This window comes from Meleagris gallopavo, chromosome 9 (genome assembly GCF_905368555.1).
Source record: "Meleagris gallopavo chromosome 9, MGAL_WU_HG_1.1, whole genome shotgun sequence".
NCBI classification, from domain to species: Eukaryota; Metazoa; Chordata; class Aves; order Galliformes; family Phasianidae; genus Meleagris; species Meleagris gallopavo.
Genome location: NC_139412.1, coordinates 6,886,573 through 6,899,565, shown reverse-complemented (window position 1 = coordinate 6,899,565; position 12,993 = coordinate 6,886,573). Strand labels below are relative to the sequence as shown.

At 36.9% G+C, this 12,993-nt stretch overlaps 1 protein-coding gene across 10 annotated transcripts in view; it reads left to right on the top strand.

The window, feature by feature from the left end:
- The window catches only part of PCDH11X (protocadherin 11 X-linked), a 438,899-nt gene that overhangs the window by 39,508 nt on the left and 386,398 nt on the right, over positions 1 to 12,993 (top strand). For all 10 annotated transcript variants that reach the window (XM_085230305.1, XM_085230306.1, XM_085230304.1 and 7 more), the window contains exon 2: positions 9,135 to 9,718. In XM_085230305.1, the coding sequence (XP_085086431.1) occupies positions 9,179 to 9,718 (540 nt within the window). In that variant the 5' untranslated portion in view covers positions 9,135 to 9,178. The remainder of the gene's footprint in view (positions 1 to 9,134; positions 9,719 to 12,993) is intronic.

The following is a 12,993-nucleotide window of genomic DNA, read 5'->3' as shown; positions in this document are numbered from 1 at the left end:
TGGCTTTGACTACAGTTGTGGAATCAATGTGTTGAAGTAAAGGTTGCTGTATGGTACAAAGATACAGCAAGAATTCCTCCTTAGACCAGGAAGAACAAATAGCTAAAAATAGAGTTGTGTCAGATGGAAATAATGGCATTATTTAATGTGATTGGTGGAAGAGCATGAGAGACAAACAACGTTATCAACAACGTAAGATAGGAATATGTGAGGCTTGACCTTAATCCTGTTAACTCTAACAAACTCAGGTCAAACTCAGACATTCTTATGACAAGCAGCTTTTCATTTCCTTTTAGATACTTTTATTTTCTGTAGTTATTAGGAGAAGGGTGGTTCATTTTCTCCTCATAGGTTTTTCTCAAACTGCACAGTGCTGCAGCTGCTATTGATGACCCCTCAGTGCATTTACCACCTTTCATCTTGAAAGATCCCCAAAGCGCTTCACAGACTCTAAATACGGAGATTATTTCTTGAAAGTCTGCACCAAGACCATCGCGCTGAAGGAGCTCTGGGAAGGGGAGCACAGAATAATTTATCCCATGGATGCTATGGAACTCAGGTTACTTGGGCCAGAATGCGTAGAGGGTCACAGTGCAAGTGCTTATTCATGTAACAATTTTCAAAGCCCTTTAGCCTAGCTTTCTTTGTCAGCTGGCGGTGTGCAAAAAATGATGCACAAACCTGTGCCAGTTCAACCGAACAGGTTTGCTCTACCGCAGGCGAGCGGTGCCTCAGCGTTTTACATTAGCGCTGCTTTACTCGTACCTTTACTCCCACGCTCTCAGCGGGCCGTGACGGGGCGATGCGGGCAGGCTCCGTCGCGAGGTGCAGCGCGCAGCGGGAAGCTGGCGGCGCCCGCCGAACGTTCTCGAATGCGGCCGTGGGGGCGGGCGCTGAGGCGGCTGTTCCCGTGAAGCCTCTGCCCACCCTCAGTCTGGCGGAGCGGTGAGCTCGGAGCTCGCTGCGGTCAGGGCAGGAAGGAGTTGGCCTGCCTGGATGGCGAGCGAGTGGCGTCTGCCTAACGCTTTTGTTTTGTTTTCTCTGCTATAAAAGGTCCGTGGTTCTAACTTAGGTTCTTGTCACCAGGGGGTTGGTTTATCCTTTCAAAACCTACGCTCAAGTGTTCTCTCAGAATCTTCTTCGTTCTGTCCTGCCGTGTTTTGTTGCTGCTGGGGAAGTAGTGAGCAAGCTGTTGTGCCCATCCATAACTTCACAGACACAGGTTTCTTCTGCTGTGCAATTTGTGCCTGGTATTCTTACAGCTTCTAGGCTTGTGTTTACATTTATTATTTATAAATATTTATTCCTTTGTGCTGTATCCACATGGCAGTTTTGGACAAAAATGCTGATTTGGCTGTTAATTGGTGAGAATTATACGCTGAACTATGGAAAACCTCTTTTGTGTTATGCTTTGTGCTTTCAACTCTTGACCGGTACCTTCTAGTTTGAATCTCATTTCCATTTAAGCAATCTGTAAAAAGGACTAAAAAATCCCATATGAGAACTGGTAGCTGTGCTGCCAGTGAGTGAGGAATGTGTTCTTCTGACCAAAGTGATTCTGCAGGACCTAGGGCACCATTAAAGTTTGCTTTCTTTCTGTTTTGTGTAAACTTCTGCTTAAAGGCAGTGGGTTGCATAGGAGCCATTTTACTTCTTGTGAATTTTTTTTCAAGTGAATTTAAAACTACCTGAACTATTTTCTTCCGTTTTACTGGGAAGTAAGAAAATAAGCAGAAGGTCTTTGATTCTTAGCTAATTGTTAATTATAATTTTGCGTAACGAATTATTTTAAGTAAAGGCTGTGTAAATATATGAAGATTGTATGTTGGAACGTGGTCATTCCTGAGCCTATCAGCATCAGAAATGGAACAGAAGGGTCCATTTTTAGACAGTTTGATGGGATTCTGAAATAAACAAATATTACAATATATTTTATGAATGCTTTCTTAATGCAATGTACCGGTTCTCCATCATGATACACACTGATTACTTGCTGAGCAAGCAATATGGAGAAAGTTCAGCAGTCTTTTCCTTTTTGGCTTGTGGGAATACTCTAAGAACACGTTAAAAAATCTGAGAATGACTTCACAGGAAGCTTATGCTTTTGGGAATGTATCATGAGAGAGTAACTGATGGAAATATGAAAGTTTAACCGATTGAAAAAGTAATTTGTAGAAAAAAGGTAAGGCTCTGATTTTAATCGAAATTTAATACATGATTACTGCTGCCCAGGAGAGCATTTACATTTTTATTTCTTTTCAGAAATGGTTCAGCTGGTGCAAAATTTCATATATTTTGAATTTAGCAAGAATTTCAAAACACAAGTAGTTTTTCTTTTTAAACGACAGCTCTTTATTAAAAGAAAAAGAGGTATATGTGTATGTGTATTTGTTTCTAAAAGTGTTTGGAACAATGTTTTCACCAGTAGATCTTTTGAGAGGTTTATGTTAATGCAGCCAGGTCACTTCAGTGTTTTGAACTGAAAAGGGTTGAGGTAAGAAAGCGGCTGTTTTCTGCTACTCTACAATGAAGAAATGTCATTATGTGTGTGCCTGGGCTCTCATCAGACTTGTATTTGCTGTGAGTAGGTAATAGACAGTATAGCATTCAGCTGTAAGCAGTATTCCTGTCTTTATTCAGAAATGCTTGAATTGTTTGTAGATATTGTGAAGTGTATTTTCCTACTATTCAATAATGAAAGTTATGAACTGGCAGTAAGTCAATAAGGCAGAATGCATTATGTATGAAACAGGTGATCTTGACAATCACTATTTCGAAGGATTTGACACAAATGACTAAAATCAGATTTACTTTCCCTTTTGAATAAATAAAACGTGCTTGAAGTTGAAATACATCCAGCAATCTACATGTTCGTGTAATTTCTTGTTGTGATAGCATGTGCTTTTGTCACTGGCTCATGGATGATGCTGTTGCTTGCTTTAGTAAACGTCTAATTTTCAGATTTGAGTCACTAACAGATTTTCGAGGAACAACCCTAAAGTAAATTTCACTTAATGCAAAGAGGAGTTCTTGTGTTGAAATGCAATTAAAAAAAGGCAGTGACATTGTGTATTGTGCTATTAATAACTTCGGTTTTTTTCTGCAAGTAAATGAGTTTTAGTGAATATATGTATACTTTAACTTATAGAGCAATGTGTTGGCCTGGGAGTTGTGGCACTCAGACCTTCATACATTTATTTGTTTTCGTAGATAGAGACACTGATATGTTTAAAATAAAGATATCCATACTTATAATCAAGGAGATCTTTTCCACTATTTCTGTCCTCTACCATTAGCTTTCTGTTCAGCTTTAGATAAAACTGTTTCTGATGCTAACATCAGGAGCAGCTGCTTCCTATTGCTGACGGTATATAAATAAACTTTGTACTTCTTACTCTCACAGGTTTGAAATCAAAGGATATTTTAAAAGTCTTTGCTGAGTAGTTGGTAGATGCATTCTCCCAAATGTGGTCTGTGCTTACCATTTTAGTAAAACAGCTTTACAGGGATTCATTTGGAACAATTAGAAGAAATTACTGTTTATGCCAGATACCAATGTGATTGAGTACAGTTTGTCCGTGCAGTGTGATTATTGCCTGTTGTGTATTTGTAGTTCTGCCCGCTGTTTCCAGCATCTTGAGACAAGTTTTAATAAGCACTCTTGCTTTTAGTTGCAGATTAGTATCAGGAATGTAGAATTCTGTTTCAGTAGGAATCTAAGAGTTTCTTGTTTTACACACCTTGGCAGCTACAGGAATCTGCCTTTTTCTCATCAACTTTATTTCTTTAAGGAAAGAGTGTTTCCGACTGCCTGTAATAGTGGTGGCGGGGGAGGTAATAAGTAAAATAAATGGGGGGAAAAAAAAAAGACAAATACTGTTTTTTAAACAGTGAAAACTGTCCATAGGGCAGTAAGCAAGTTGTGGTTTACGCTCATTTAATTCTTTTGTTGCCTTCAGTGGCTGTAGGGTGGTGTTTTGCCTGGTGAGACAAATTTCCAGTTCATCACTGGATAAGAATCAAATTAAAGTAACCTCACTGAAGTTAGTACCATCACACTAATAAAAGATAGATCAAAGAATAAATCAGTCCCTTAGTGGGTTTAGAGTAAAATCATACAAAGGAATGAATGGGAAAGCCCTGAGAATATAACAAACTGTCTGTTTCTCTGTGAGGTAGGTTTCACTCTTTGAATATGATCACAAAATATATTATGTGGGGAGTGTATTATGTGGGTAAGTAGTAAGGGCTGGAAAATAATTTTCAGTTTGGAGCATGAAAGAAAGTTAAGGATGTTTGTTATCATTTGTTCTCTTGGCATTATAAAGAAGAGGGGAATTCCTGTCAGGCTAAAGCTTTATGTTATTTTTTTTCTTGTCATCAAAGATAAGAAATACCAATAAAGGCTGTTAACTGTCATAAAAATCGGTGAGTTCTTTAAACAAAGCATGATACATGTGATGAGGAAGGTAGATGTTACTTAATCAGTTATGGGGGTGTCTTATGGCAAAAATAGCATTCCTAGCAATCCAGCAGCCGAGATTTTCCAAATAAAGTTATAATCCATATTAACATCAACAGGATTCAAATACTGAAATACAGCATGGAACTTTTTTATTCAGAGGGAGCCTTTGTGAACTGGAATACTTACAAATTGCCCAGTCTTTAATTAAATAGCATTATAATCATGGTACTGTCTGAAAGAGAGTTGATGTTACGGGGATCTTTTGCTTTGAGAAACACTGTTTTAACAAAGGAATTTAATTGAGCCTATTTAAGGAGTCCCAAGTTGATTAGAAGCAAATGAAAGGAATGTTATATTGAAAAGAAGTGATATACTAACTCAGTTTGTCCATGTGATTAATATGAATATAATAATTTTTCAATATTTAGATACTGTAGGACTTTTGGATTTCAGTGTAATGTTCCTAAAGCAATCTATGGTGCATTTATCTTCAAACCTGTTGTAGAACTACAAGGTATCGTCAGATCATATTTATTCATCAAATCTGACCCTAGATATCAAGAAATAGTGCTGCCTTTACAGCCTGTTTGCTGCTTTTGCTACCGATCTGTGATTTTCCTCAGCAACATCCATTAGTCCAGTCCTATATTAAGCTTTGGGAATCCTTACTGGAAGGGACTCGATAAAGTCTTGTGTGTAAAGGGTGGGTTTAGATTCTACCTTCAAGTCTTACTCCATGAGGTAGCTGTAATATTTATATTCTCATTATTTCTCAAGGTATGATTTGATGGCTGCTATAATAATATTTAGATTATGACACTAATATTTAGTGTATTGGACAAAACAACGACAGCCTAATAGCTGCATTTATGAACATAGATGCTCAGATGTTAGAGTAGATTAGTAATTGTTTTTTCCCCTCCTGTCTTCCACCTTGTCTGTCTGGGCCATTTGCCTTTCTAGTTCAGAATTCAGCATACGGAGACAGCAGTGAATTCTTCTGAAAGCTAGGAAAATAGCTTGGAAAGCTCAAGGTTACCTCCTGCTAAACAGTTTTTAAGTATTGCCTCTTTTAGTTCTATTTCTTATTTTTTTTCACCTTAGAAGTGTAAATGTTGGAGATTGTAGAAAGTGCTTCAGAGTTGGACTACTCTGCTTGGCCTCTATATTTCAGTCATCAGGAGAGCCTGTTTCCCCACACATACTGTCACTGACTTTCTGCTCTGTTCCTTTTTTTTCCCCTTTTCGTATTTTTATCTTGCCTGTCTTTCTGGATTTGTGTCTTTTTCCACCATCTGTTACCATTCACATGCTCTCTTTTGACAGTGTCTCCTAATGTCCCATTTTATGTGGCTCCATCGTCTCCATTTGCAATTCCTTTTGCATTCCTTTTCTTCTAAGATTTGAGAATTTTAGAGGTACTTTGATTTTTTTTTTTTAAAGGTCTTACAGAAATGTGCTTGGTTGATAGCAAATACCTCCTGCTCCTCTCTTTGCATTGCTGTTGCCATAGTATTCCTGTCAGTGCTATGACATAAATGACAGGCAACATACAGCTATGACTATATAAATAGGTTGCTTGAAGAACAACACTCTTCCCATGGCATAAGATGTTCCATCATATGTCTAAACAGAAAACTTGACTAATTTTTTTTGCCACCTTAAAGGGCTGTAGCTGTAGAACAGTTCTTAAAGGTCCAAAACTTTTCCTAGAACTGATTAGAAAGACAGGTAAAAACTATTTAAATGTAGTACGTTCTCCAAAACTTTAAGAATTATGAATTATGAGGTTTTCTATATTTTTTTTAATTTATTTTTTTCTGTCTTAGGGCCAGGCAGTTTTTTTTTTTTTTTTTCTAGGAGTTTTAACTCTTAACATTGTGTACCTCATGTCTTTACCATTTTGTTTTTCAGGAAAATCTATGGGAATAACATAGTGACGTAACTATTTATGTCATGGTTACAGTAATGGTGCCCTACTGTTTAAGTGTTTTACTCTATTTCTTCCAAAACAAAAATAGCTTTAATGGAATGATTCAACATTTGTATCCTTAAATAAAGTGGGGAAAAATATACATTGTAATGTAATGATGGGATGTTCCACTTCACAGTTTCCTGACTAACCTACTTATATATTACAGTCTCCAGCATCTCCATGTCTGTATCTCAGTATCCCATACAGATTTTTGTTGTTGTTTTGTGTGAAAACAAGGTAAATTTATTTCTTTTTTAAACAATCATGTATACAAAAAAGTAGTTTTCTGAAATAAGGTCCTTTTGCAGCTTGAGTATACGTGTGCAATTCCTGTAGCAGGTGTGATGTTTGTTAGAGAGTTGGGGACGAGTACAGCAAATGTAGCTTAGAACTATTATTAGCTCGCTTGGTATATTTGTGCAATATCACCACAATTCTTTCATTAAATTCATGCTGCTACCACAGTGTTACTGTTAGTGATAGCCAGTATCTGCTGATGACTTGCTCATTTGCATATGTAAATGGAGTTTAATATTGTAATGGATTTATGAAATGGCTGTTTATAGTACGTTGTTTCTTCATTCTTGAATACCTTTTTAGTGTTGTGTTATGCCTGATGTTGAACTACTGAAATATACTGCAGGTAATGCAGTACCTGTGCACATAAATTGCGTATCTGGTTTTCACCCATGTCTGTAATCTTGTTCAGGTTAATTGAATAACTCTTCTTGGTAATGACTTTTTTCATAAGTGAGGACTTGCAGAATTGGATTTTTCTTATATGTTGCTCCTTAAGTATAATCACAAAGCCAGAAAATGCTTTGCAGTTAAATCATGTTGATGTAGCAAGATAATACCTTGGAATGTTAGAAGTTGTTTTCTTTATCTGCTACTTACTCCCACTGAAAAGCAGGTTGCAGAGTTGAAATGGAATAATTAAATTTGTGTTCCTAATCTGTTTCACTGCCACGTCAAATGTTTTAATTTAAATTGCTTTGGAAGTGATACTGCTGAAAGGCAGTAACTAAAGGGTGAAGATAAATACTGGCTTTAGGAATTCCTTAAATCAATGCAGCTTGACCCACAGTTGTAAATCACTTCATACTATGACAGTGAGAGTAGAGAATGACATCAGAAAAGAGAGGGAAAAAGTTAATGTTTTTAACCTAAGCAGTGAAAATAATACAAATGGGCAAATACAGCTATATTTGAAAAAGACACTGTGCTGGTTGGATCTGAAGTTCCATTAACTATGAAAATAAATTTAGACAGAACTCTTGAAAGTTATCTTCCTTAAATTGTATTCAAGATTATCCTGCATTCTGTGAAGGCAGAGTGGTGTAAAGATTAGGCAAAGCAGCATATTCTATTCTTTTTTCTCTAAAGGTTATCAGCTGGAGGTATTTATCTGTATATACCTATAAGTCATCCCATTCTACTTCAGTCCTTCAGTAAATTTAGTTCAGTTGCTAAAGATCTTGAGAAGAGAATATATGGTTATTCAGAAATTAGAATGTAAAGTACATAATATTCTTTTACCCTAAACAAATCTGTTTCACTTTAAAGGTGATGGTGTCTCAGAGTACTTTGCTCATGTATGAGTAGACTTCACTAGATTTAGAGTTACATTAAATTTCTTTCAATTGATTCTCCAGAAGATACATTAAATACCAGAGGGGAAATCCTTCCTGTATAGTCTCTCTCTCTCTTTTTTTTTTCTTTTTTTTTTTTTTTTTAATGAAAGAAAGGACAATATATCCCACTGTATTGGAGATTAATGGCAAGTATCCGAGGTAGAGATTGCCTGCTGGCGTGGTGAGCTATTGGATAGCTGAAGCCACTACAAGTTTACGCTTGCTGCTAGGAAAAATGTTTTAGCTTTAATGCTAGATTGAAAAGTTTCAGTGTTTTGCTCTTCTCCTTATTTTGTGTCGGAATTTGTCCACTCTTGTCATGGGTTTTGGTAACAAACGTAAATCTGACTGAATTGAGTAGCAGTTTATTTTCAAAGGCCAAATCAGACCTCTCCTTGGAGAGTGCTGTATTACGATTTGTTTGCTAGAAAGTCTTCAGCATGTTGGTGCCTGAAGAACTCTGGATTGTCTGCTAGTTTTTCTTGCTAGTTTAAGTTCCTTTATTAAAAACAAGAGCAAATAAATTTGTTCAACAAATATATAACTTTGTCAGCCCAAAACTGGGAGGCAAGGTAAATGCATGTTCTTAGTTTCCCACCTCTAAGCAGAAGGTATAAAAAGCTCCTGTTCCTGGCAGATGGTTGCTTCCATCTCCTTGCATAAACTTTTATTGGAGACAAAAAATTGAGGACAGATGGCAGGGGGTTCAAAAGAAAAGATTTTCTTCAAAAAAAAAAAAAAAAAGGGGGAAAAAAAAAAAGAAAAATCTGAAGCTGGATATAGGAATAATTATTTGTCTTTGTTGTTATTTGTATTTGTTAACTCTGGTTCAGTTCCAGGATTCTTTCCTCAAGTTAAGTAGTTGTAAGTAAAAATACATGCAAGACATTTTATGAGTTTTCTGAAGGACTGTTGAGTCAAATACCATTTCATTAGATGGGTTTTCAATCACTGCAGCTTGTTTGCTGTGGGAAAGGTAGTCCTTTCATGCCTTCACCACTTACAAACCACAATATTCTGTATATTCTTAAGATTTTTTTCTCTTTTCCTTTTTTTCCAGCTACTCCTGGTGTTCTGCACGAACCTTCGTTAGTCAATTTGGAAATGGACTTGCTGTCTGGAACCTACCTCTTGGCAGTCTTATTAGCCTGTATTGTATTTCAATCTGGAGCGCAGGAGAAGAACTATACAGTGCGGGAAGAACTGCCTGAAAATGTCCTCATTGGCAATTTGCTCAAGGATCTTAATTTAACACTGGATCCAGATGTCCCCCTTTCCTCGCCGCTACAGTTCAAGCTTGTATATAAGACTGGGGATGTACCACTAGTACGAGTGGAAGAGAACACTGGTGAGATATTTACAACTGCAAACCGCATAGACCGAGAGAAGCTGTGCTCTGGCATCTTTAGTGAGAATCGCTGCTTTTATGAGGTGGAGGTTGCTGTTCTGCCTGATGAAGTTTTCAGACTGGTCAAGATCAGATTCCTAATAGAGGATATAAATGACAATGCCCCCCTCTTCCCTTCTACAGTTATTAACATCTCTATCCCTGAAAACACAGCGATTAATTCTCGCTATTCTGTTCCATCTGCCATTGATCCAGACATTGGTGTGAATGGTATTCAACATTATGAACTACTTAAGGTGAGTTTCTTCCCTTCTAATGTGTTGTTGTCTGTCTTTGTGTTACTGCTGACCCGCAACTATTGTCAGTCCTCATCAAATAATTAGAAATATGAAACTGTGAATTGTGGTACTGTTACACTGCAGATAACTTTTGAAATCTTAACCTATACACCTGAGAGCATTGTAGTTCATCTTGGAGAAAACTGCTTGTGTGTGTGTGGCTGTGTAACTGTGAAACATGCATATCCTCCTTAACTGTCCACTGACATTCAAATTATTTGTATAGCTTTGGCTAATAATCTTCTTGCACCATCAAGGATATGCTCTCATGACCACCAACATAATAATATAACAATATGTTGCAGTGGGTTTGTGCCTCCCTCTTGCATGACTGTTATAGTTGAGCAGTAGTGCTTAGCCCAGGAGACTAAGTAATGTGCTCTGTTATAGAGAAGCCATGAAATAGCAAGACAGACTATTCTGTTCAGTAATAGCTGTTCTATCTATGGTTTAATTTCATTTTTCTCTTGCGTGCTTTCTTATCAGATAATTTTTGACCTATGGTTTAACTGACTTTAAATAAGAGATTTCGCTTAGCTTGGAAAGTATCTGTATATCCCAAAAACAGTTTCCATCAGACAGACACTGTTTGGAATAGTAGCATCAATGTATTATTCTACTCAATTCCTGATAGTTTTTACAGTGTTAGTATCAAAAGTGATGAAAAAAGAAGGAGAAGGAAGCAGTAGAAATGAAAGATGCTGTTGAGCAGGTAGGACAGAGCATATAAACAAAGATCCATCCTTCACTGTGGAAGACTAGGGAGACGAATGGGGAAGGGAAGTGGTGCATGAGAATTTGTTAGGAGGGAGAATGAACACAAAATGATGTTCCTTGCATTTTCTTCCGAAATGCATCTCATACATTACTCTGTGCCTTTTGCTGGGGGTACACTCTGAAGTTTCTCATGTCTTCTGATGTGTTAATATTTTCCTTCACTATTTAATTAGCATACAGAAAAGTGACAGCATATGCACAGGATGAATTTAGCAGGGGTAATGTAACAGTGTTGTGGGGATTTGGGGTAAGCAGCGGATGTGAAGGCAGGGCAGTGTGCATGGAGGTGGGAGGTGATTAGACATGCATATCATGTCACTTCACGGAAGCACAAAAGCTGAAGCTTTAATATGCATGCAGCAACAGAGTGAATATGTTGCTACATACTTTAGAGAAAGTAATAGCAAATTAACAAGCTGTTCAATGAAGGGAAATCTCTTTAGTTGCATTTCACTTTTAAAAAATGTTAGCTAAAATGCTCTGCTGTCTGTACAGACAAGCCTATTTCTCAGAAAAGGTAAAGAAATTTTTGACATAACAATTTTCTAAAGACACCAAGCTGCTAACTACAAACTCATCTGTGTAGCTCAGAGGTCTTTAGCACATTTTCAGCAACTCTATATTTTATTTCAAATAATAAAATGTTACAGTATTTCCTGTATGAGATAAAGGTTGCATTTAATTGTCGTATTCAGTTTCTTTTGCAAAACAGATCATTAATGAATTACAAAGTTATTTAATTAGGTGACTCCCTTTATTTGAAACTCCTACCTCTTTCTAAAAGGAAAACAGAACATCTTAAAATGTTATTCTTTTGTTTTGGGTTCAGATTTACTAGCAAGTTTTGTAACACAGGGTTTGATCTGGCTAATGGGACGCTCACAGTTTTGTACAATTTAAATTACCACTCAAATTAGCATTTGCATATTTTTCCTTCCTGCATTTTCTCAAAACATCTGAATAGAAAGAGACTTTTTTTGTAACTGATTCATGGTATGACAACTTCAAACCTTTCCAAGTGTCTGTGATTGAACAATACGTTGTCTGAAAGCTGTGAACTCTGAGAAGGCAGCAGTTGTTGATAACCTCTGCATTTGTTCCTGTCCTACTGAGGAGTCATACGGAGGACAGGCTCCTAGGAAAATTCTAAGGAAAGCAGTGTATTTAGTTTTCATTTCAGTGTTTGTAAGAAAACCTGAATATGGACTTTAGGATTTATTTTGAATTGTTTTCTTATTTAGAAAAGCAATTGCAGTATTTTTGAAGATTTGATAGCAGTGTGATAATTCTAGCAACTGACCAAGTTGCTAGTTTACAAATACTAAATTACCTAAAAATAGTGATATTCTAACAATACATTAAGCTTTCTTTTTTGTCACAGTAAAGAAGATTTCAGGAAACAGTCATGCAGTAAACCTTGCTGTTAGCCAAAGAAATTGCGCATAGAGCTATAAACGTTCATGATGCTCTACTGCAATGCCCAAAGCCAGCTATGGATAGGATAACATTAAGTGTTCAAATAGCAGATGCTGTACAGTGTTTACTATGGACAAGGCGAGGGAGGGTGAACTTAATTTTCTTTTGAAAATTATTTTTAATTATTTACAATGAACAACTGCCCTAAGTCTAGAGAGAGAGGAAGGATGGCATAACATTGATAGTAGGAAGTGATGGAGAAGACAACTATGACAGGTGGGGAAGTAGTTCGGGGAGGGAAATGGCCAGATAAGAAAGCAGTGATTTTGGTCTTAGTTGAGTATAAAGTGGGAGTTGACAGTGCATATTTTATTTTTCTTGCATCACGTGGTTGCCTCCCTGAGCAACTACATGGTCCACAGGTCTTTGTTTGCTTCTTCAGGTGGTCAGGCTCTCACAAATGTATATAAAATCTTTACAAATTGTGTCCAGAAATACCATCAGAGTGTTAAAAATACCTGCATGCAGTTGTTAATTACAGTGTTTCAGCACATGTTTGAGTTCAAGGCAAGCTAATATTTAGTATAACCTGATCAGTAGACTTGGAATTTACACAGGTCTCTGCTTTAGCTTTGAGGATTGCTATGTGAAGCATTTTGTTATTCTCTTGACTGTTAAAAATGAGAGCTGTTTCAGAGCAGTTTTTTGAACCGTATCTCAGCTCAGAACACTGTCGTGGAGAGTCAACTTTGTTATTCCACATGGATTCATATCTGTGCCTGCTTAAATTAAATCCTTATTATTGACTCCTTAGCATTTCTTGTCAACCAGCACAAGCAGATAAACTACACGGTACATATTTACAACATGCAATTAGCAATGGACTAGAGTGAAAGCAGAACTCTTCCTTTACAGGAGCAGAGCATTTCCTAATATGAGCTAATTCTTTGTTCTGATAGTTTGTTGCTTGTTTAATCTGTGTCAGTTTGGGGGAAATTAGGTTGGCGTTACTGCTATAGTTCCATTACTCTTACTTGTCA